We start from the raw sequence: 23643 nt of genomic DNA on the forward strand, positions 1-23643 counted from the left end.
TCTCAGCTTCTCAGGAGGCTGAGGCAGGAGAATCGCTTGAACCTGGGAGGTGGAGGTTGCAATGAGCCGAGATCATGCCACTGTACTCCAGCCTGGGCAACCAGCATGAGACTCCGGCTCAAGAAAAAAAAAAAAAAATCCAAACCCAATCATTTCACCATCACTAACAATCCAATGGCTTCCCATTGCTCTTTAAATATAGAGGCAGATATAATACAGAACTCCCAGGGAGGCCAGGACGGCAGACCAGGGACAGCTTGCTTACAGTTAACTCTTTGTGTTCCTGCTGTAACAGCATATTTTATTTCATGACTAATAACCTTTTGTTTCTGAGAAAAGGAGACAGGATTACTTTGAAATCTGGTATCCATAAAACTGTAACCCATATAGTTAAGAGATAATTAGCCTTCTGAATAGAAACTTTCAAATATCCATGAACTGAGATATACATTTTTAAAAGATGTCATAGAGAAAAATTTTAGCCAGGTAAGACCTTAAAGATGAATTAATGTAGAGCAGGGGTTGGCCAACTACAGCCTGTGGGCCAAATCCAGCCTGCTATTTGTTTTGATAAACAAATACTTAATGGAACACAGTCACACTCATTCATTTGTGTATTGCCAATGCTGTCTGCATAAAGCAGTAGAGTTGAGTGTTACAACAGACTATATGGCTTGCAAAGCCTAAAATATCTGACCCTAAACAGAAAAGGATTGTTATAGAGAACAGTGCTCTAGAGGTTTCCCACCATGGGCTCCACATCAGAGTCACCTGGAGTACTTGTGAAAGGGATCACCTCGCCAGATGCCGTGGCTCACGCCTGTCATCCCCGCACTTTGGGAGGCTGAGGTGGGCAGACTGTTTGAGCCCAGGAGTTTGAGACCACCTGGGCAACATAGTGAAACCTCATCTCTATAAAAAAATATAAAAATTAGCTGGGCATGGTGGCATGTACCTGTAGTCCCAGTTATTTGAGAGGGTAAGGTGGGAGGATAGCTTGAGGACAGGAGGCAGAGGCTGCCGTGAGCCATGATAACGCCACTGTATTCCAGCCTGAGTGACAGAGCGAGACTCTGCCTCAAGAAAAAAAAAAAAAAAAAGGATCACCTCAGAGATTCTGATTAAATCTGTCTGAGGTGGGAAACAAATATTGCAATTAAAAAAATTTTACATTTCTCCAGGTGATTCTAATTTGTAGCCACAGTTGAGAATCACTGATCTAATCCTATCTCCTCTTTCACTGATGAGGAAAGTCAGGCCCAGATGTTAGGATCTATTCCCCCTTTGTAATAACAACTATTAACATCTATAAAACCCTGTAAATTATATTCCCCTACATTATCTCATTTGATCCTTAGAACAATCTTAGGTTCCAAGAGCAGGAAGCATTACTGTCCCTGCTTCACAGATGACAGAACTGAGACTTGAAGAATTTAAGACATCTGCCTACAATTCCTTAGGGTCATTGTGAGGGTAGGGGGAGGAGTGGGGTGGGGTGGGGTAGTGTGGTGTGTGTATGTGTGTGTGTGTCTCCAATCCCTTTGCCTTCACTTCGACCACAGCAGATATATTTTTACTTGTTCAAGTATTAGGGTCCCACATACAATTTTGTTTGAATAGAGTTTCACCTCTGAAGATCATTGATCTAGCTCAGACTTTTTTGTTCAGTGTTTTAATCCAAAATGGCATAGTCATTCTGTACCCAAATTCCTGTCATTTCTTACATCATCAACCAGTTTTTCCTTGTTGGTCTACATGAAGTCCAAAATAATAGTTTCTCATAATACCAACATTCCTTTTTGAGAGATGAAGAACTTATCACTTTTAGCAGACCAGACTTCCCACATCTGTCAGGATAACTGAAGTTGCTCATTATTGCTTCCTGCCTACCTCCGTGCATACTGTGTAATCCATTTTAGGAAAGCATCAGCCTCATTCACTCTCCAGCTCAGGCAGCATTTTTCCTCCCTGCTGCTTATGTCTACCTCAGCCTACCCCAAATGCTCTCCACTTTGCTTCACTCTTGGGCTTTCCTTTCTATGGAAGTGAAGCACTAATGATGGGGAGGGTGAGGGGAGGAAATAAGACATCTTCCTGCATTTCTTCCTGTTCCCAGAGAAATTCTTCCTATTCCCCTCTCCGCAAAGGTGAGAAGCCCCACAACGGGCAGAATACATGCAGCTTTTCATTCCATGGCCTTATCTGCACCCTTCCACAAGAGAAGGAATGACTGATTGGTCAGAGTTCTGGACATTCAGCAGGCTGAGTTTTCATCAGCACTAGTGCCTGAATGCACAAGGTGGTGCCATAGTTAACTTTGTCCTGATAAGTCAGGGTCTATTCTCAAACCTGGTAGGAAGATTATAGTTGAAGGTTGTAGGAAGTCCCCCACTGTGAACCTACTTTTAGTACCAAGAATGACAGGGACACCCAGAATCACACCCATAGCATAACCTCATATTTCAACAGTTACTTGAGGAGGCAATATCAGTGAGTTCTGCAACCCAACCACCAGAAGCACCCTATTGCTCAGGAAAAGCATAGTCCTTAAGTTATAATGAAAGAGGCTGTGACCTTTAATCAACGTAAGGTCCCAACATTAGGTCCCGGAGGCAGTAGCCTGTAATCCTAGCACTTTAGGAGGCTAAGGAGAGCGGGATTGCTTGAGCCCAGGAGTTTGAGACCAGCCTGGGTAACATGGCAAGACTCCATCTCTATAAATATAAAAATGAGCCAGGCACAGTGGCATGTACCTGTAGTCCCAACTACTCAGGAGGCTGAGGCAGGAGAATCACTTGAGCCTGGGAAGTTGGGACTGCAGTAAGCTGTGATCATGCCACTGCACTCACTCTAGGCAACAGAGTGAGACCCTGTCTCAGAAAAAAAGAAAAAAAAATTAGGTCCCAGTGCTTTGGAAGGTTGAGGCAGGAGGATCACTTGAGGCCAGGAGTTCAAGACCAGCCTAGGCAACATGGCAAGACTTCATCTCTCCAAAAACTTTAAATAAAATAATTAGCCAGGTGTGGTGGTGGTACATGCCTATAGTCCCAGGTACTTGGGAGGCTGAGGTGGGAGGATTGCTTGAGCCCAGGAGTTCAAGGCTACAGTGAGCTAGGATTGCATCACTGTACCCCAGCCTAGGTGACAGAGTAAGACCCTCTTAAAAAAAAAAAAAATTATGAATATTTTTGTCTTCTAATTTTAATAGGATCATGTCTCTCACTTTACAAATTCTCAAAACATATGGTTCCCTTTTTACATATATATATAAACACTTTTAAACATAAATATCAAATGCATGAGAATCATATGGGCAGATAAATTTAGGAAGCCAAGAACACAGAAGGAAAGGCCAGTCACCAGATCTTACAAATGATCATCTAAACTTCTCTGGCTATTTGATTTGATACATTATCCCAAATATTCCATGTCACATGGTCCACAAGGTCTTCTTTTGGGATTCTGAAGCAATCAATAGCCATACTTGTCATTAAGATGAGTTCTGCCATCTCCACTTTGACCTAGATCAGAATATAAAAAAAGAAATACATTATTTACTTTTCCAAAGTCAGGAGAGAAAAGATATCCAGATATCAGTAGGCCAAAAAGTAAAGTAGACAAAAAGGTTTATTCTTTGATAGAAATTTTACTTTTTGTATGAAATTTCAAAATACAGCCCTCTTTTCACTTCTACCCTAACATTTGTTAACATAGAAAAAGTAGACATCTCTAGTAACTAAATTCTATTAGTTACTAATATATTAGAAATCTCAAGCTGTGATGAACATATGAGGAAGTAAGTATCTCATACATTGCTTTAAGGGTGTGTGTATGAGCATAAAACTGGTATAATCTCTATAGAACGCAATTTGGGCCGGGCGCGGTGGCTCAAGCCTGTAATCCCAGCACTTTGGGAGGCTGAGACGAGCGGATCACGAGGTCAGGAGATCGAGACCATCCTGGCTAACCCAGTGAAACCCCGTCTCTACTAAAAAAAATACAAAAAATTAGCCGGGCGCGGTGGCAGGCGCCTGTAGTCCCAGCTACTCGGGAGGCTGAGGCAGGAGAATGGCGTAAACCCGGGAGGCGGAGCTTGCAGTGAGCTGAGATCCGGCCACTGCACTCCAGCCCGGGCGACAGAGCGAGACTCCGTCTCAAAAAAAAAAAAAAAAGAGAATGCAATTTATATTATCTTCAAAATGTTTATACCTTTGATCCAGAAGGTTAACTTTTATGAATTTTTTTCTATAGATGCTCCTCTGTACTTAGCATTTTATATATAAGTATCCATAAGAAACTAACAACAATTGGTTGTCTTGTGAGGAAAACAACTGAGTAGCTGAGGCACAGCCAGAACTGTTTTCCTTTCTTTTGACTTGGTAAAACCCAGATAACATTACATCTGTAAACACTTCCATATATATTCTTAGAAGACAAGGACTTTTTCTGAAAAACAAATCAACAATTTCTTAGTATCATCAAATATCCAGGTAGTGTTCAAAATTATCTGACTGGCTAATAATTTTTTTAAAGGGTTGTTTGTTTGAATAAGGATCCAAACATGGTGTACAAATTACCACTACATACTCTTGTAACTTTCTTATTTTGAACCTTAAATCTATATTACCTATTCAAAAATATAAATAAATGAACCTTAGAGGAAAAAAAAGTAAAAACAATCTACCTTCAGGTGGGACCCACACACAGTAGTCTGGGTCATCTTCAGGATATTTGGAAGAAAGTGTTGGTGGAAGCTAAAAAGAAAAGATGGATTGTTTTATTCACAAGAATTTCTCTCCAGAAACCTTACAACTGTAGAAGGGATTAGGGTCCTATTGTTAGCCTCCTTAAGCAGAATAAATGTTAGCCAAGAATTTTGTATCCAGCAAAACTAAGTTTCATGAATGAAAAAGAAATAAAGTCTTTTTCAGACAAGCAAATGCTGAGGGAATTTGTCACTACCAAACCAGACCTACAAGAAATGCTAAAAGGAGTTCTAAATCTTAAAACAAAAGGTTGACATGCACAAGACTAGAACCTCTTGAAAGCATAAAACTCACAGGGCCTATAAAAAATAATACAATGAAGGAAGAAAAATATCTAGTTAACAATCAACATGATGACTGGAACAGCACCTCACATCTCAATATTAACGTTGAATGTAAATGGTCTAAATGCTCCACTTAAAAAAAAAGTCACAGGCTGGGCGCAGTAGTTCACACCTGTAATCCCAGCACTTTGGGAGGCTGAGGTGGGTGGATCACCTGAGGTCAGGAGCTTGAGACCAGTCTGGCTAATGTTGCGAAACTCCATCTCTACTAAAAATACAAAAATTAGCTGAGTGTGGTGGTGAGTGCCTCTAGTCCCAGCTACTTGGGAGGCTGAGGCAGGAGAATCACTTGAACCCGGGAGGCGGAGGTTACAGTGAGCTGAGATCATACCACTGCACTCCAGCCTGAGCGACAGAGCGAGATTCCATCTCAAAAATAAATAAAATAAATAAATAAATAAATAAATAAAACCAAATATCTGCCGTCTTCAAGAGACTCACTTAACATGCGAGGTTTCTTATAGACTGAAGGTAAAGGGGTAGAAAAAGATATTCCACAGAAATGGAAGTCAAATGTAAGCAGGAGTAGCTATTCTTATATCAAATAAAACAGAATTTAAAGCAACGACACTAAAAAAAGACAAAGAAGGCCATTATATAACTATAAAAGGATCAACCCAACAAGAAGATATTATAATCCTAAATACACATGCACCTAAAACTGGAGCTCCCAGATTCATAAAACAACTACTACCAGATCTAAGAAAAGAGAAAGACAGCAACACAATAATAGTGGAAGACTTAAACACTCTATTGACAACAGTAAACAGATCATCAAGGCAGAAAGTCAACAAACACTGGACCTATACTACACTCCAGAACAAATCAACTAACACAGTTACAGAACATTCTACTCAAGAACTGCAGAATATACAATCTTCTCATCAGTGCATGGAATATTCTCCAAGATAGACCATATGACAGACCACAAAACAAATCTCAAATTTAAAAAAAAATAGAAATCATATCAAGTATCTTGTGAGACCACAGTGGAATAAAACTAGAAACCAACTTGAAAAGGAACCCTCAAAACTACACAAATACATGGAAATTAAACAATCTGCTTCTAAATGATTTTTGGGTTAACAATGAAATCACTGGAAATTTTAAAATTCTTCAAAATAAATAATAGTGACACAAGTTATCAAAACCTCTGGGATACAGCAAAAGCAGTGCTAAGAGGAAAAATTTATAGTGCTAAATGCCTACATCAAAAAGTCTTGAGCCAGGCATGGTGATTCACGCCTATAACCCCAGCACTTTGAAAGGCCAAGGCAGGAGGATTGCTTGAGCTCAGGAGTTCAAGACCAGCCTGGATAACATAGTGAGACCTCATCTCTATTTAAAAGAGAGAGAGAGAGAAAGTCTGAAAGATCACAAATTGACAACCTAATGTCACACCTCAAGGAACTGGAGGAACAAGAACAGACCAAACCAGGCTGGGCGCAGTGGCTCATGCCTATAATCTCAGCACTTTGGGAGGCTAGGGTGGGCAGAATGCTTGAGTCCAGGAGTTTGAGACAAGCCTGGTCAACATCGTGAAATCCCATTTCTAACCAAATACAAAAATTAGCTAGGCTTGGTGGTGCACGCCTGTAATCCTAGCTATTCAGGAGGGCTGAGGCAGGAAAATTGCTTGAACCCGGGAGGCAGAGGTTGTAGTGAGCTGAGATTGCACTACTGCACTCCCTGGGCAACAGAATGAGACTCTGTCTCGAAAAAAAACAAAAAAAAAAAACAAAAAAACCAGATTAAACCCAAAGCTAGCATAAAAGAAATAACAAAGATCAGAGCAGAACTAAATGAAATTGAAACAAAAGAAATTGCAAAAGATCAATGAAAAAAAAAAGGGGTTTTTGAAAAGATAAACTAAATTGATAGATCATTAGCTAGATTAGACAAGAAAAGAATATTCTATATTAGTTCAATTACAAATGAAAATGGAGACATTACAATCAACACCACAGAAATACAAAAGATCATTTGAGACTACTATGAACACCTCTATGCACATAAACTAGAACATCTAGTAGAAATGGATAAATTCCTGGAAACATACAACTCTCCTAGATTCAATCAGGAAGAAACAGAAATCCTGAACAGACCAATAACAAGCAGTGAGATTGAGTCAGTAATAAAATATATTACCACCAACAACAAAAAAAGCCCAGGACCAGATGGATTCACAGTCAGATTCTACCAGACATTCAAGGAAGAACCAATCTTACTGAAAGTGTTCCAAAAGATTGAGAAAGAAGGAATCCTCCCTAACTCATTCTATGATGCTAATATTGCCCTGATACAAAAACTAGGAAAGGACATAACATAAAAAAGAAAATTAGAGACCCATATCCCTAGTGAACACAGATGCAAAAATCCTCAATGAAAGACTAGTAAACTGAATCCAACAGCATATCAGAAAGATAATACACCCTATTCAATACACCATGATCAAGTGGGTTTCATCCCAGGGATGCTGGGATGGTTTAACATATGCAAGTCAGTAAATACGACACATCACAGAAACAGAATTAAAAACAAAAACCATATGATCATCTCAATAGATGCAGAAAAAGCATTCAATAAAAGCCAACATCTCAGGATCATTGCAAGCTAGGAGTTTGAGACCAGCCCGGGCAACAAAACAAGATGTATTTCTACAAAAAAACCCACAAAAATTAGCCGGGCATTGTGGCACACAACTGTAGTCCCAGCTACTCAGGAGGCTGAGGTGGGAGGATCACTTGAGTCCAAGAGCTTGAAGGTTGCAGTGAGCCATGATCACACCACTGCACTCCAAGCCTGGGTGACAGGGCAACATCCTGTCTCAAAAAAAAAAACAAAAAAAACAAAAAAAAAAACCATAAAAAATAATTTTTTTTTTACAGCAACTTGGAGCTAGAGGCCATTATTTTAAGTAAAGTAACTTAGGAGTGGAAAACCAACTACCATATGTTCTCACTTACAAGTGGGAGCTAAACTATGGGTATGCAAAGGCATACAGAGTGGTATGATGGACTTTGGAGACTCAGAAGAAGGAGGCTGGGAAGGGGATGAGGAATAAAAAATTGCATATTGGGTACAATGTACACTACTTGGGTGACAGGTGCACTAAAATCTCAGACTCCATCACTATATGATTCATCTATGTAACCAAAGAACCACTTGTAACCCAAAAGCTATTTTTGAAAAATTACATACAGGTATAATTGTAACTCTAAGAATTATTGTCCTTATGCCTGTTAGCAAACAAAAACTAAGAGAGAACAGTTTCTATTAATTATCTTGACATAAGTAACCTACTTGGAGGAATATTTTCTCTGAACCTTTTTTCCATAAAGCATCACAAGCTGATTTTCAGCCAGTGAGTTATGTGACACTCTTTAAAAGGGGCAGTTAACACACTGCAGGTATGACTGCTAAATGGTATAGCCCCCAGAGAGGGAAATTTGGCATTTACCTTTTGGCCAAGGTTTAGAAAAGTTAACAGAGCAAACCTGACTGCTATCCTTTGAAAACCTGTTTGCAGGGTTTGCCCTTGGCTGGCATCTGGGAATCTGGAATTTGGGAAGGTTTCTACCATCCTAACTGACAAGAATGGCTTATTGTGCCTAAACTGTTTGTGCAAACAACATGATTCATGCTGAACACCTGCTTTCCTTCTGGAAGTCTGAATTTTGGTAGATACCAGGCAGGGAATGCCTACGTGATCAGTCCCCAATAAAAACCCTGGGCATTGAGTCTCTAATGAGCTTCCCTAGTTAGCAACATTTCACAAGTGTTGCCACAACTTGTTCTTAGGGGAATAAAGCATGTCCTGTGTCACTCTACTGGAAGACATCCTTGGAAGCCTGTGCCAGGTTTCCACCATATTTTGCCCCAGGTTCCTTTTCCCTTTGCTGATGGTGCCTGGTATCCTTTTGCTGTAGTATATCATAGAGGCAAGTACAATCATACGCTGAGATCTGAGTCCTCTTATGAATTACCTAACCTGTGAGTGATCTTGGGGACCTCCTGACACAACCTAGCACTTCTGGGAGCTATTTCCACACAAAATTATATATATATACAAGACTGTTCATTATAGTATTATTGTAATAAAAGACTAAAAACAACCCAAGTGTCCTTCTATAAGGAACTGGTTAGATAAGGTCCTCCATATGGTGAGAAACTCTCAATATACTGATACAAAATAATTTCCATGGGTGGTTTAAATAAATAAATAAATAAAACATACAAAAAACAGATGTAGAGTGGAGTACATTACATCCTACCTTTTGTGTAATAAAAGGAGCAAAATAAGAGTATGTTATTCAAATGTCTTTATATGGCATAATAGGATATAAAGATTCATAAACTAATAAAAGAGATGCTTGTATATGAGCAGTTATAGGGAAGAGAGTGATAAAGACAACAGAAAATTCAAAAATAAAAATCAAAGAATCTAGATTTCTAAGAGAGGGGATAAGGCTGCTGCGAACTCTGTTAAGTCAGTCTCCAAAGATTCACTCTTCTGGATGTGATCCATGACAAGGGGATTCATTTTTACTCCAAGACAAGTGAAATACTTACTTTGCCTGGACCAGGTGCTTTCTTTTTCTTCAATTCATCTCTGCTTTTCTCATATTCATTCTTTGATGCTAATTTAAGAAAAACAAAAAAATAAACAACAAAAAACTGGCCATAGCTATTTTCAGTATAAGTAAAATAAAAAGGAAAAATTCTTCCTAAAAGAACATTATAATTATTGAAGAAAAGATGCTCATGACAATGTAATTCTCAACAATTCCTTCTACTACTGTAAAAACTCTATTAAGAGAAAATTTTTCCTGGATGAATAACCCTAGTTTTTAAACCCTAAGGCTGTTCCACAAGCTTGAATATAATCACATTATGTGAACAAGTTAAAAAAAAAATGAAGCTGATTTTACTAGTCCACAGTTTAACCATGACAGGTAAAACCAGAGTAAAGCAGTCCTTTTAACAATTTCTTTTAAGATAGTTTTGGAATCACTCCCATAATAGGTACATATTTGACTTAGGGAGATGTAAAATTGTGGAGAGCTTTGCACAGCCAGAGGGAAGCATCAAGGCATTAGGTGCTTTGTGGGGCAGGGAGAGGGAACCCCAGAAGGTAGAAGAGGAGTAAAAGAAAGGCAAATGGGATGGCACCAAATACAAACCTCTCTTATATTCCAACTTTGTCCAGGGGCCCAGTGGCAGCATAACTGAAGGACCATTCTCTGTGTTGCCTTCAGGTCAGCTGCCAATCCCTCCCTTATGAAACCAGTCAGCCACCTGTGTGCAGAGCAGCAACGAAGGCTGCTGTACTACTTGCCTGAGGGTCCCTCGCACAATGAAGTGGTTTCGCTACTGTCTTGATAATCTTTATTCTGTTCTTCCTCACTAAGTTGAGACATGTTTTCTATAAAAAGCAATATCAAAGCATGTCATTATTTAATTCACGGTGGAAAGCCAAACAAAAACAAGAGAAACAGAAGCTAAGTACATAATCATCCAGTTTTATTATTATCAGCTTCAACTAATCTTAAGGTTTTAAATAAATATGTTCCAAATATATTACAGAAGACTGCCGATTTTCCACTTAAAACACTAGCTAACGTTGAGGTGAAACTTTTTAGCAATACTTACCAAAAGCCTCAAAAATGTACATACTCCTTGGCCTAGAAATTCTACTCCCAAAACATATTTTTTAAAAAATCAGAGATGAACACCAAAATGTATTATTATTTTAGAAACAGGGTTTTTCTCTGTTGCCCAAGCCGGAGTGCAGTGGTGCAATCATAGCTAACTGCTGCCTTGAATTCCTGGACTACAGAGATCCTCCTGCCTCAGCCTCCAGAGTAGCTAGGACTACAGGCATGTACCACCATGCCCAGCCAACCTTTTTTCTTTTTTTTTTTTGTAGAGATAGAGTTTCACCATCTTGCCCAGGTTGGTTTCAAACTCCTGGGCTCAAGTGATTCTCCTACTTTGGCCTCCCAAAATGTTGGGATTACAGGTGTGAGTCACCCAGCCTGGACCCAAAATTTATTATATATATGTTTGTAATAGCAAAAATTAAGAAATAACCTACATGTTTAACAATTGAGAGCTGACTAAATATATTATGGCATATGCATGTGATGAACCACTATGCTCCTTCTCCAAAACCACATTTTAAAAAGAATAGTTTAAGGCATAGGAAAAAAAAAACTAGGTTATAAAATAGCAATATATAAGCTGGGCATGGTGGCTTATACCTATAATCCCAGCACTTTAGGAGGCTGAGGTGAGAGGACTGCTAGAGGCCAGGAGTTTGAGACCAGCCTGGGCAACATAGGGAGACCCTATGACTCTATTTGCTCTACAGGTATGTGCCTTGGGAGGTCAAGGCTGCAGTGAGCCAAGATCACACCACTGTACTCCAACCTGGGTAACAGAGTAAGACCCTGTCTCAATGAAAGTAAAAATTAAAGTAAAAATAAAAATAAACCACAGGAAAAAAGGCCTGGGGTAATCCCTCATCACTGCAAATTTACTAATTATTTAATTTTTTTTGTTTTGTGTCTGAGACAGAGTCTCACTCTATCACCCAGGCTGGAGTGCGGTGGTACGATCTCAATTCACTGCAACTTGTGTCTGCTGATTTCAAGCAATTCTCCTGCCTGCCTCAGAGCCCTCCCGAGTAGCTGTGATTAGAGGCATGCACCACCATGTCCAGCTAATTTTTTTTGTATTTTTAGTAGAGACGGGCTCTTACCATGTTGGTGAGCCTGGTCTCAAACTCCTGACCTCAGGTGATCCACCCGCCTCGGCCTCCCAAAGTGCTGGGATTACAGGTATGAGCCACTGTGCCTGGCCAAATTTACTAATTATTTAATCTTATAAACCAAGTTTCAAAATCTAAGCTATTTTTACACATACATGTTTACTTTGGTCCGTTAAACAAAAAAATTATAATACTTATTGCTCCCTTCCTGCTGAACTGTTTATATCCACCCTCACAATATACGGCTCAAAGACCAAGCTCATGTAAGCACCTTTTTGAAAAGGGGAATGCAGATACAGAATACTTACCTCTCACAGATGAGGAAACAGTAACTTTTCTGTTTCCCAGACAAATGAAGGTGATTCAAGAGAAGGGCTACGTACCAGGCCTGGCATTTTTATGTAGCCAAGTCTGGTTTGTTTTGGAAGTAGACACGCATGCATTCCCATATATTCAGTGCCAGTTTTTATTGTTTCTCCTCATACTCCTTATTTTCTGAGATCTTTATCTTGCTAACCAGTTTGGCCAACCAGCAGGAAAATAACCCCTGCAGTTGACAAGGGATGAAGGATACTAAGAAGATAAACAATGATCTTTAGGGGTGGGATTGTGGGGATTTCTTTTTTTCCTTTGGACTTTCATGTATGATCTATAGTTTCTAAAATGAACATATAATCCTTTGTAATTAGAATATATATATATATTCTCTATATATAGAAAAGACAGAATTGATGTATATATCTATATCTATATGAATATCAATCTATTCTTTCAACATTTTTCATCAACTATTTGCTGAGGCAGGTGGATATGTGTCAGGTTTTCTGCTAGGTTCCAAACAGAAAAAGATGAATGAAGCAAGATCCTTCTTGAGAACTTTAGTCCAATGGGTACGATTATGTTTTGGCCTCCGTTTTAGGGATGGAGAAACAAATGAGTAGGGGTTGACTTATCCTGAGACCACCTGATCAGGCCGCATCATCTACCCTATTCCACTGCCCTCCAACTCACACAGTGGCAGCAGCTTGGCATTATTCCACAGCAGCTATGGTTGCAGATTCCATAGCCTTCAATTTTCTGTAATTCTGGAATGGATTGGAAATAACTGCCCTTAATTTGCAATGAGGACAAATAATGACTGGCGGTCAAAGAAAGAAGACCAAGAAAGTATGTTTTCTTACTACAGAGTCAGTATATCACATACAAAGTCAAATGTGCAGATAAGAACTGGCCTTGCTTTTTAAAACCTATCCATAATCAATGTAATTGCCCACTGAACAACACAGGAAGGAGAAGAACGATATTACCATGGGTTTGGGTTTCTTTAAAATGTGTGAGATCTGTGGGATGCCTCATTTCCTGCACTGCTGCTTCTGGCTCTATCTCTGGCTGTGGCCTACTGAGGCTTCCATCCTCTAGTTTTTTCTTTTCATGCTCCTCCTTTTCTTTCTCTTCTTCCTCTTCCTCTTCCTCCTCCTCTTCTACTTCAGGCTCATCTTTCATTCTCATTAGAGTTGGAGGGAGTTCTGGACGCTTGGGGGGTAACTTCTAAGAGGGGAACAAAACCATGAACAAGTAGTTCTACTTAATGACAACAAGAGATAAATCTTTTCAAGGAGGTCAGTCTAAATGTGTTGAATGTTTACCCTCTTTAGGTTGATGAACTACACAGAAGTCTGCTAGAGGTGGGACTTTCACATGAAATTTTACCCCTCTACAGACCCTAAACAAGTGTCTTTATTATTTCCTAGAGTCAAAGATTACTAAATACAAAACACTTGAAAATAGCTTGTAAAGAACTAAAATAGTTATTTCAGATAAGTGCCAGCTACAGGAATTCTGTCCTGTTATAATTCATGATACTAAAGGATCTCAATTGATTACAAAATCTTCTAAGGAATACATCAGACAATCAGAAATAAGTCATTTGTGCTGCTTTTTCATTTTAGACTTAGAGTAATTTCAAGGGAACGGCATGTAAATCAGTCAAACAGATCCTGAAGAAAAGGAGGAAGACATTTCTCAAAGAATAAAGCTAAATATTGTAATCAAAGCCATTCAATAAAAGTACTTATTAGAAAAAGTTGATCACGGTTATGGAATAAGGAACCAAAGTGTATCTTGGTTATATCTTTTTTTTTTTTTTTTTTTTTGAGACACAGTCTTGCTCTGTAGCCTAGGCTGGAGTGCAGTGGTGTGATCTCAGCTCACTGCAGCCTTTACCTCCCCGGTTCAAGCGATTCTCCTACCTCAGCCTCCTCAGTAGCTGGGGTTATAGGCATGTGGGCCACCGTGCCCAGCTAATTTTTGTATTTTTAGTAGAGACGGGGTTTCACCATGTTGCCCAGGCTGGTCTCGACTAGTGAGCTCAAGCAATCCGCCCACCTCAGCCTCCCAAAGTGCTGGGATAACAGGTATGAGGCACCGTGCCCAGCCTATATTATCTTTTAAATATAGGACTTAGTTCTAACATTCTCTAAGGAGGGCTTTTTAGTAAAAAGTTTTCTACTTAAAACCTAAGTCCCCACCAAAACAGATTGAAAAGCCTCCTTGTTAGGTAAACCATTACTCATTCAGAATACACACTGAGGCCAAGGCGGGTGAATCACGAGATGAGGAGTTTGCGACCAGCCTGGCCATGGTGAAACCCTGTGTCTACTAAAAAAAAAATACAAAAAATTAGTTGGGTGTGGTGGCGGGTACCTGTAATTCCAGCTGCTCGGGAAGCTGAGGTGGGAGAATCGCTTGAACCCGGGAGGAGGAGGTTGCAGTGAGCCGAGATCGCCACTGCACTGCCGCCTGGGCGACAGTGTGAGACTGTCTCAAAACAAACAAAAAGAATACATAGCTAGGACTTCAGACCTCTGCCACCAGAGGGCAGTATAGCCTAATTCAGGGTGTTTTGGACGAATTGTCCCCCTGCCGCCCAAATTCTTGTTTGAAGTCCCAACCCTCAGTACCTCAGAATATGACTGTAAATTAAATTAAATTGAATTAAAATGACACTATTAGGGTGGGGCCCTAACTCAGTATGACTCGCGTCCTTATAAGAAGAAGAAGAGACACCAGGGGTACAAGTGCACAGAGGGATGGCCATCTGAAGAGCCAGCAAGAGGGCAGCCATTGGTAGGCAGAGGAGAGGCCTTAGATGAAACCAACCCTGCTGGCAACTGGGAGCAAATAAATTGATGTTGTTTAAGCTGCCCAATCCCTAGTCTTGTGTTATGGTGGCCCTTGCAAACTAATACTCAAGGTTCCTCTTAGGGGTAATGAAAACCTTTTAAAAACTGAATCCATGAATAGGAATATAGATAAAGCAAAAACATACAGACATATATTGGAGGATAGCAGGGAAATCATAAAGCTCAAGAGACAGACCTAGATCTGATTACCAGCTTAGTTATATAATGCTGGTGTGATCTGGTATTTAACTTCTCTGACTCTATTTCCTCATTTGTAAGAGGTAATAATTCCCACACAGCACAAGGTATTGGAAGGATTAAATGAAGAAAAAAATCATATGGCAGAGGCAGGTGCACACACTATGTTCTTAACAAATGTTGGTGAGTCTGAATACTACATCTATCCACCTGGGGAAAAGCATTTAATGCAGGAGACCCATTCTTAAATGCAACATTCATGAGAAATTAATAAACTAGTATTCTAATTTACAAACCATTTACTTGCAAATTGATTGGCATAAATTAATTCATCAATTTTTGATAACCCTAATTTGAGAAAAAGAATCTACGAACCAGCCAGGCACAGTAGCTCACGCCTATAATCCCAGCATTTTGGGAGGCCAAGGCAGGTGGATCACGAGGTCAAGAGATGGAGACCATCCTGGCCAACATGGTGAAATCCCGTCTCTACTAAAAATACAAAAATTAGCTGGGCGTGGTGCAGCGCGCCTGTAGTCCCAGCTACTCGAGAGGCTGAGGCAGGAGAATCGCTTGAACCCGGGAGGTGCAGGTTGCAGTCAGCCGAGATCACGCCACTGCACTCCAGCCTGGTGATAGAGCGAGACTCTGCCTCCAAAAAAAAAGAATACAAGAACCATGTTCTGGGAAAGATGTGATCATACCAAGCCCACAGCCCTTTCTCACATTACTATGGAATGAGTCATTTGTAGCTTCAAAAAAGAAAAGAGAAAAATAAGCTCAGGGATAACTCGAGGGCTAAAAGTTTAACACCCTGACTCACAACTTACCCCTACTGTTCCAGTTTTTAATTTGAATTTGCTTCCTCCTTTCATGGCACCAAACAGAGGCAATGTAAGCTTTTTAGCTTTGTTTTCTGCACTTGTAGTCTGACTTTCAGTCCTAGGAAGAAAGAATAATTATACATATCTATTCCAGTGAGTCCAACGTTTTATCTAAAAATACCATAACACTGACAAAGAAACCTCTGGCAAAATAAAAATTACCACAAAATGAATTATCTAAGCATACAACAATAAGAAAGAGGTATTCAGACCAACAGCTTTTGAGTGGACAAGAACAATGCTGACTGTCACAGACACAGAGCTATTAAGGGCCTGATGAGGCTGCTCCCTTAGTCAAGTAATTTATAACATGCTACATGACTTCACACTCATGAAATGACTACAGTACAAAGGTCACTTGCAAAGGAGAATATGTAAGCAGCAGGAGATGGATCCATGATGTAAAGCCCTATTTCCCACCAACCTCTGAAGAGTGTCTTACTTATCTGGAGCTCCCACTTAACTGCAATAGCTCGGAGCACTTAAAAAAAAAAAAAAAAGTGTGCATGGGGATGGGGGTAGAGTATGCAGGATACCCAGTGTAGTAATGACAAAGATATAGTGAGAGACTGCAGCTGCTGAGATTGTCAGCATTCTCAATGGCTGGAGATAGTTATAAAAGCTAAGCCCACTAGGGCAAAGCTGAGGAAGGGTATAAAGAAAAGACAGTAGAAATTAGAAAGGCAGGGGAAGAACAGAGCAAAAACAAAAGGGATGGCAGTTGAGTTGACAAGATACTCAGAGCAGGCAGAGGTGACAATGACAATATGGCATGAGGAGACAGAGGAAACCCCAGAATAACCATACTAGACCGAAGAGAAAGCCCTATGCTTTCTTCACATTGACCATGGGATAGCCCTGCAAACTGGAATATAAGGACAGTACTGACACTGGACTCACAGTCACCCATACCAGATGCTGGCTACCTGGCCCTCCCTGAAGCCCCCCTTGCTACTACTGCCTTCTTTTACCTAAGTCTTACCCCCTTAGTAGCACTCTTGGGTCCAGCCTCAACCCCCTTTCTCCCTACCAGAGATAAAACCCATTCCCTTGCTAAGGTCACCAGAAGAATGCTGCCTGCCTGGCTGTGAAGGACATTTTGTCAAATCACTACCCTTCACACCCTTCCCCACAGGCCTCAGGAAGGCTCTGGCATAGAAAGACAGAAGCAACACCAACAGAGATGTTTTCAGCTACATTAAAAAGCTGGGCTGGCCTAGAGGATAAGCTAAGACTGACTCAAAGGAGATGAAAAAGCAGAAGATGGAATCACAATCAAGATTGCTTGCAGGGGTTAGGGTAGGAGGCAGAAAGTTTGGAAGTTCAACACTTAAGTGAAAAGAGGAGGAAGAAGATACACATCTAGGCCAGTATCCAAAATAAGAAAGGCAGGAAAAACCAGGCAAGCACACAGACTGATAGTAGGAAAGGAGGCTCTGGAGGAAGCTGAGACATATTTCGTTTTCATTTTATTATTATTATTATTGCCCCAAATGTTGTTGTTGTTTTCCAAAGCAGAGATTTGCTTTTATTTTTTTTTTTGTTTTTGTTTGTTTGAGATAGGGTCTTGAAACCTCACTGTCCCAGGCTCAAGTGATACCTCAGCCTCCCAAGTAGCAGGGATTACAGACAAGCACCACCATACCCAGCTAAGTTTTTATTTTTTTATTTTATTTTATTTTATTTTTTATTTTATTATTATTTTTTTGAGATGGAGTCTCGCTCTGTTGCCCTGGCTGGAGTGCAGTGGCGTGATCTCGGCTCACTGCAAGTTCTACCTCCCGGGTTCACGCCATTCTCCTGCCTTAGCCCCCCGAGTAGCTGGGACTACAGGCGCCCGCCACCACGCCTGGTTAATTTTTTGTATTTTCAGTAGAGACAGGGTGTCACCATGTTAGCCAGGATGGTCTCGATCTCCTGACCTCGTGATCTGCCTGTCTCAGCCTCCCAAAGGGCTGGGATTATAGGCGTGAGTCACCGCGCCTGGTATTTTTTATTTTTTGCAGAGACAGGGTCTCACTATGTTGCCCAGGCTGGTCTCAAACTCCTGGACTCAAGCCATCTCCTCCCACCTCACTCATTCTCCTAAAGTGCTAGGACTACAGGTATGAGCCACTGTCCCCAGCCACTTTATTAACAAATAGTTTTACTCTAACAAAATTATTATATGATTCTTTTTTTTTTTTTTTTTTGAGACGGAGTCTCGGTCTGTCGCCCGGGCTGGAGTGCAGTGGCCGGATCTCAGCTCACTGCAAGCTCCGCCTCCCGGGTTCACGCCATTCTCCTGCCTCAGCCTCCCGTGTAGCTGGGACTACAGGCGCCCGCCACCTCACCCGGCTAGTTTTTTGTATTTTTTAGTAGAGACGGGGTTTCACCATCTTAGCCAGGATAGTCTCGATCTCTTGACCTCGTGATCCGCCCGTCTCGGCCTCCCAAAGTGCTGGGATTACAGGCTTGAGCCACCGCGCCCGGCCTATTATATGATTCTTACTTTTGCCAGTTATTTGTTATTTAAAACTAGAACTGCAACTACATTACAGTAAATTTAGACCCAAAGTGGTATGGCTATTTGGTATAGGATTTTCTTTTCAAAATTCAGTATATCTGAATAGAATAGAAAGTATATTCACATGTTTGAAACTCAAGTATAAAGCACATATACTGTGAAAAGTCTCCCTCCCATTGCTGTCCCCCAGCCACCCAGTTGCCTTCCCCATTGGCAATCAGTATTACTAGTTTTTAACTAATCTTTCCAGAGATATAGTAGCAGATGCTATCCCTCCCAGATTCCCTTTATCAGGCCAAACAGCTACAGCAGACATCGGCTGCTAAAGGTTTACATCTGCACCCTTCCCAGAATTACTGTGAGTCCCTTCCACCCCCAAGTCAGGGGCAGCCTATGACCAATGAAGGGTTGGGAGGACGGGGTATGCAAACCCAAGCCCCTTGCCTCCATGGCATCTGTGGTGCCATTTAGGCTCTCCTGAAACCATATCTTAGTCCAGCTTCTTCTCCTGCCCTCTCCTGCTTCCCTCACTCCCATACAGATTTCTCCAGAGAGCACTCTCTTAATAAATCACTTGCAGGTGAATCTCCGATTCAGTCTGTTTTTAGGGAACCTGACCTAAACAGATATTATGAACATAAGCAATGGCCTACTTACCTATGTATTCTTCCCCCACCATCATTTTTACAGACAGTGCCTATTATACACACCGTTCTGCACCTTGCTTTTGTTACTCATCTTGATAGTGTTTCATATCTTACATATAGTTGCCTCTTTTTTTAACAGCTATATGGTGTTCTATTGTATATCTATATTATAAATAATTTAATCCATCCCCTTTGATAAACATTTAGGGGATTTCTAATCTTTTACTATTATTAATATAAACAATGCTGTACATCATTTCCTAAGTATGTGAGGGACAAATTTCTAGAAACGAAATAGATCAAAGGGCATGTGCATTTGTAATCAGGATAGAGACTGCCAATTTGTCTTGTATAGAGAATGTACTAATTTGTCCTTCAGTGAGCAATATAAGAAAGTACCTTTTCGTCAGCCTCATCAGCACAGTATAAAATCATAATTAATCTTAATCAAATTCATATATAAAAATGGTATTAAGGCCAGGTGTGGTGGCTCACACCTGCAATCCCAGCACTTTGGGAGGCTGAAGTTGGCAGATTGCTTGAGGCCAGAAGTTCAAGACCAGCTTGGGCAACATGGCAAGACCCCATTTCTACAAAAAATTTAAAATCAGCCAGGTATGGTGGGGCATGCCTATGGTCCCAGCTACTTGGGACGTTGAGGCAGGAGAATCACTTGGTCCCAGGAGGTCAAGACTGCAGTGAGCTGTCACTGTGCCACTGCACTCCAGTCTGGGTGACAGAGTGAGACCCTATCTCAAAAAAAAAAAAAAGGTATTAGGTTGTAGTATTGTATTTCTCTCACGATCATGAAGTTGAGCGTCTTTGTATAAAAGATGCTATTTGTATTTCTGTTTCTGTGGCCTGTGAGTACACATCCTTTACCGATTTTTCTCCTGGGTGGTTGGCTGTCTACTTATCATTCAGAGGTCTTTTTATTAATAATTTATTTTTTTTTGAGATAGGAACTTCCTCTGTCACCCATGCCGGAGTACAATGGCACGATCACAGCTCACTGTAGCCTTGAACTCCTGGGCTCAAGCAATCCTCCTACCTCGGCTTTCCCAAGTAGCTGGGACCACAGATGTGCTCCAACATGGCTGGCTAATGTTTTTATTTTTTGTAGAGATAGGGTTGGGCCGTATCACCCAGGCTAGTCTTGAAAGTGATCTGCCTGCTTCAACCTCCCAAAGTGCTAGGATTACAGGCGTGAGCCACTACACTCAGACTCAGAGGTCTTTTCATATTAGATAAATTAGCTTTTTGTGCATGATGCTTTTTAAAGGAGTTTATTCTACACAAAAAGATTAAGTAAAAAAAAACTTCAGAACCTTCCAATGTATCAGAAATCAATATAGTTTTCTCGCCGGGCGTGGTGGCTCAAGCCTGTAATCCCAGCACTTTGGGAGGCCGAGACGGGCGGATCACGAGGTCAGGAGATCGAGACCATCCTGGCTAACACGGTGAAACCCCGTCTCTACTAAAAATACAAAAAACTAGCTGGGCGAGGTGGCCGGCGCCTGTAGTCCCAGCTACTCGGGAGGCTGAGGCAGGAGAATGGCGTGAACCCGGGAGGCGGAGCTTGCAGTGAGCTGAGATCCGGCCACTGCACTCCAGCCTGGGCGACAGAGCAAGACTCCGTCTCAAAAAAAAAAAAAAATATATATAGTTTTCTCAGAAAATCCTCTATCAGACTGTATTTCACAAATATGAAACAAGTTTTCAGTTATTCTATGAAACCACTGCCTTCTGTGCTTTAAAGGGTTTCTTGTATTACATTTGTATTATATAATGATTATTAAAGAAGATAAAGCGATAATTGAAAATGTTATCTATGTTACCATACTTATTTAGAATTCCAAATATAACTAAGACTTACTTTTTTAGTTCTGGAATCTCTGCTGGCTTTACAATTTTTATTAACCCTTTAAGTCTCTGTTGTTCTTTTCTCAGTTCAAAAGTTCTCAGGTGAAGTTTCTTCCGGGACACACCATCTAATGTACTGCCTGATTTCATTTCTGACATGAACGCATCTAAAGAATCCTGAGATGGAGACTCTGATAGAACTGTCCAAGAAAAAAAATAACACGTTTAGAAAGATGATCCCAAATATTTCAAAATTCAGCCAAAGTTTCCATAAAATAGTCACTAACATAAAACTGGACAGAGGACATCACTAGCAACAGGAATAAGGAACAGGTTATAACCATGAGACTTTGGGAAGTCATTTTGTCTCAATGGGTTTCATTCCCCTCAATTATTAAATAAAGAGGTTAAACCAAATTATTTACAATGTTCTTTCTAGTTCTAAAACGGTATGCTGCTCTTTTGAAAGGCTCCATATTCTGTATGGTATTTCTTATTAACTAATGTAGCCCCAGTGCCTAGCACAGAGCACTATATATGGTATAATAATAAATATTTGATGAAAAACTTACCTTGGCTTGAGGCTTTCAATCTCTCAGAAATTTCAGAAAGCTCCCTTTCAGCATCATTTAATTTTGCAACCTGTAACACCCAAATCAACAGGGTTAAAAAGTTTTTCTTCTTTCAAACTGTTTCCTTATCATCCTCCTGTTTTCATTATTGTTACTAGAAGTTTTAAGAAGAATAACTCAAAAGTCCAGTTAAACTGCTACTTATGGAGTTAACGCTTTATTTTTTTTTTCAGATGGAATCTCGCTCTGTCGCCACACTAGAGTGCAGTGGTGCAATCTCGGCTCACTGCCACCTCTGCCTCCTGGGTTCAAGCGATTCTCCTGCCTCAGCCTCCTGAGTAGCTGGGACTACAGGTGCATGCCACCACACTCAAATAATTTTCATATTTTTAGTAGTAGAGACAGGGTTTCACCATGTTGGCCAGGATGGTCTCAATCTCTTGACCTCGTGATCAGCCTGCCTCAGCCTCTCAAAGTGCTGGGATTACAGGTGTGAGCCACTACACCTGGCCCGAGTTAACGCTTTTTTTTTTTTTGGAGATGGAGTCTCGCACTGTCACCCAGGCTGGAGTGCAATGGCATGATCTCAACTCACTGCAACCTCCGCCTCCCACGTTCAAGCAATTCTTCTGTCTCAGCCTCCAGAGTAGCTGGGACTACAGGCGCACGCCACCACACCTGTCTAATTTTTGTATTTTTCTTTTTTTAGTAGAGATGGGGTTTCACCATATTGGTCAGGCTGGTCTTGAACTCCTGACCTCAGGTGATCCACTTGCCTCGGCCTCCCAAAGTGCTGGGATTACGCGTGAGCCACCATGCCTAGCCTGGAGTTAACACTTTTTATGTGTTAAATCCAAATTTAATTTATTTCTGAATTTAAAAACACAGAATTAAACAGAATGAATAACTCAGACTTTATTTTACTCAGAAGAAAGAGCTCAAGGCATTGGTTTTCACATAAATCGAAAGGATAGATGTTGGGTAATGTTTTAAGTTCTGAATCCTACTATAAATTAATACCTGTAAGAAATTCCTTGAAGTGCAATTGCTGAATCAATACATTTTTAATGTTGACAGATGTCGTAGGATTGATCACTTAAAAGGCTGTATTGTACATTCCCACCAATTGAGAGTCCACTTCCCCATGCTCTGGTCAAGCTCTGCATTATTAATCTTATGTTTTTTTCTAGTCAAATAGGAAGCCTATTACCTACCTGTTATTGTCTGTTACCTACCCATTAACACATGTCACCTTGTGATAATTTCCTGATAATATACTGTTTCAGACTACATATTACCATACTACATTCTTCAAAATTCCTTTGACTTCTCTTGACTGCCAGAAGGCTAAAGTCAGTTTCACCTCAGAATGCCCTAACTTGGAACTTTTTCCTTTCTCTTTGAGAGAGGTAATATCATATCCAAAGAATGTTAATTAATGGATCAATATCCTGGAGGAAAGTATCTAGCAGCAAGCCAAATTTTTTTCAAACAACTTGGATAAGACTAGTTGTTTGTTACCATTAAATTAACAGACCACAAAAGTTATACTTCAGTATCAGATTTCAATGCTACTACTTTAAAAATTGTAATTATCATAAAACATATTTAAATAATACATTATTTTATTAAAAATTAAACTATTAAATACCACAGCTACTTCCATAAATAAAACTTGCCAATGATTCAAAGGTCTCTGGCTTCTCATCAATCTTGCCAGCCTTCTTCATTCTGTTCAGACGCTTCTTCTCAACCAGGCCAGTCCGATCAAGAAATGTGTCATCATCACTGTCATAAAAGTCTTCATCTTCCCAGTTCTTGGCTTTCCTTTTCCGAGATACTAGAGGTAGATAAAATGATGAATAAATAAGTTTTTTTTTTTTTTTTTTTTTTTTTTGAGACGGAGTCT

The 23643-nt window shown here is 40.3% G+C and overlaps 1 protein-coding gene across 1 annotated transcript in view; it reads right to left on the reverse strand.

Moving 5' to 3' along the window:
- Positions 1–3180: 3180 nt before the first annotated feature.
- Positions 3181–23643, reverse strand: part of SLC4A1AP (solute carrier family 4 (anion exchanger), member 1, adaptor protein) — a 38788-nt gene continuing 18325 nt past the window's right edge. The window contains exons 5-13 of the mRNA XM_011956326.1: positions 23414–23576; positions 21735–21804; positions 21176–21362; positions 16093–16204; positions 13190–13430; positions 10449–10535; positions 9683–9750; positions 4685–4754; positions 3181–3521 (exon numbers count right to left, since the gene is read on the reverse strand). Coding sequence (XP_011811716.1) covers positions 3472–3521; positions 4685–4754; positions 9683–9750; positions 10449–10535; positions 13190–13430; positions 16093–16204; positions 21176–21362; positions 21735–21804; positions 23414–23576 — 1048 coding nt within the window. The 3' untranslated portion in view covers positions 3181–3471. The remainder of the gene's footprint in view (positions 3522–4684; positions 4755–9682; positions 9751–10448; positions 10536–13189; positions 13431–16092; positions 16205–21175; positions 21363–21734; positions 21805–23413; positions 23577–23643) is intronic.

Source organism: Colobus angolensis, unplaced genomic scaffold (assembly GCF_000951035.1).
Source record: "Colobus angolensis palliatus isolate OR3802 unplaced genomic scaffold, Cang.pa_1.0 Scaffold413, whole genome shotgun sequence".
Classification (NCBI taxonomy): Eukaryota; Metazoa; Chordata; class Mammalia; order Primates; family Cercopithecidae; genus Colobus; species Colobus angolensis.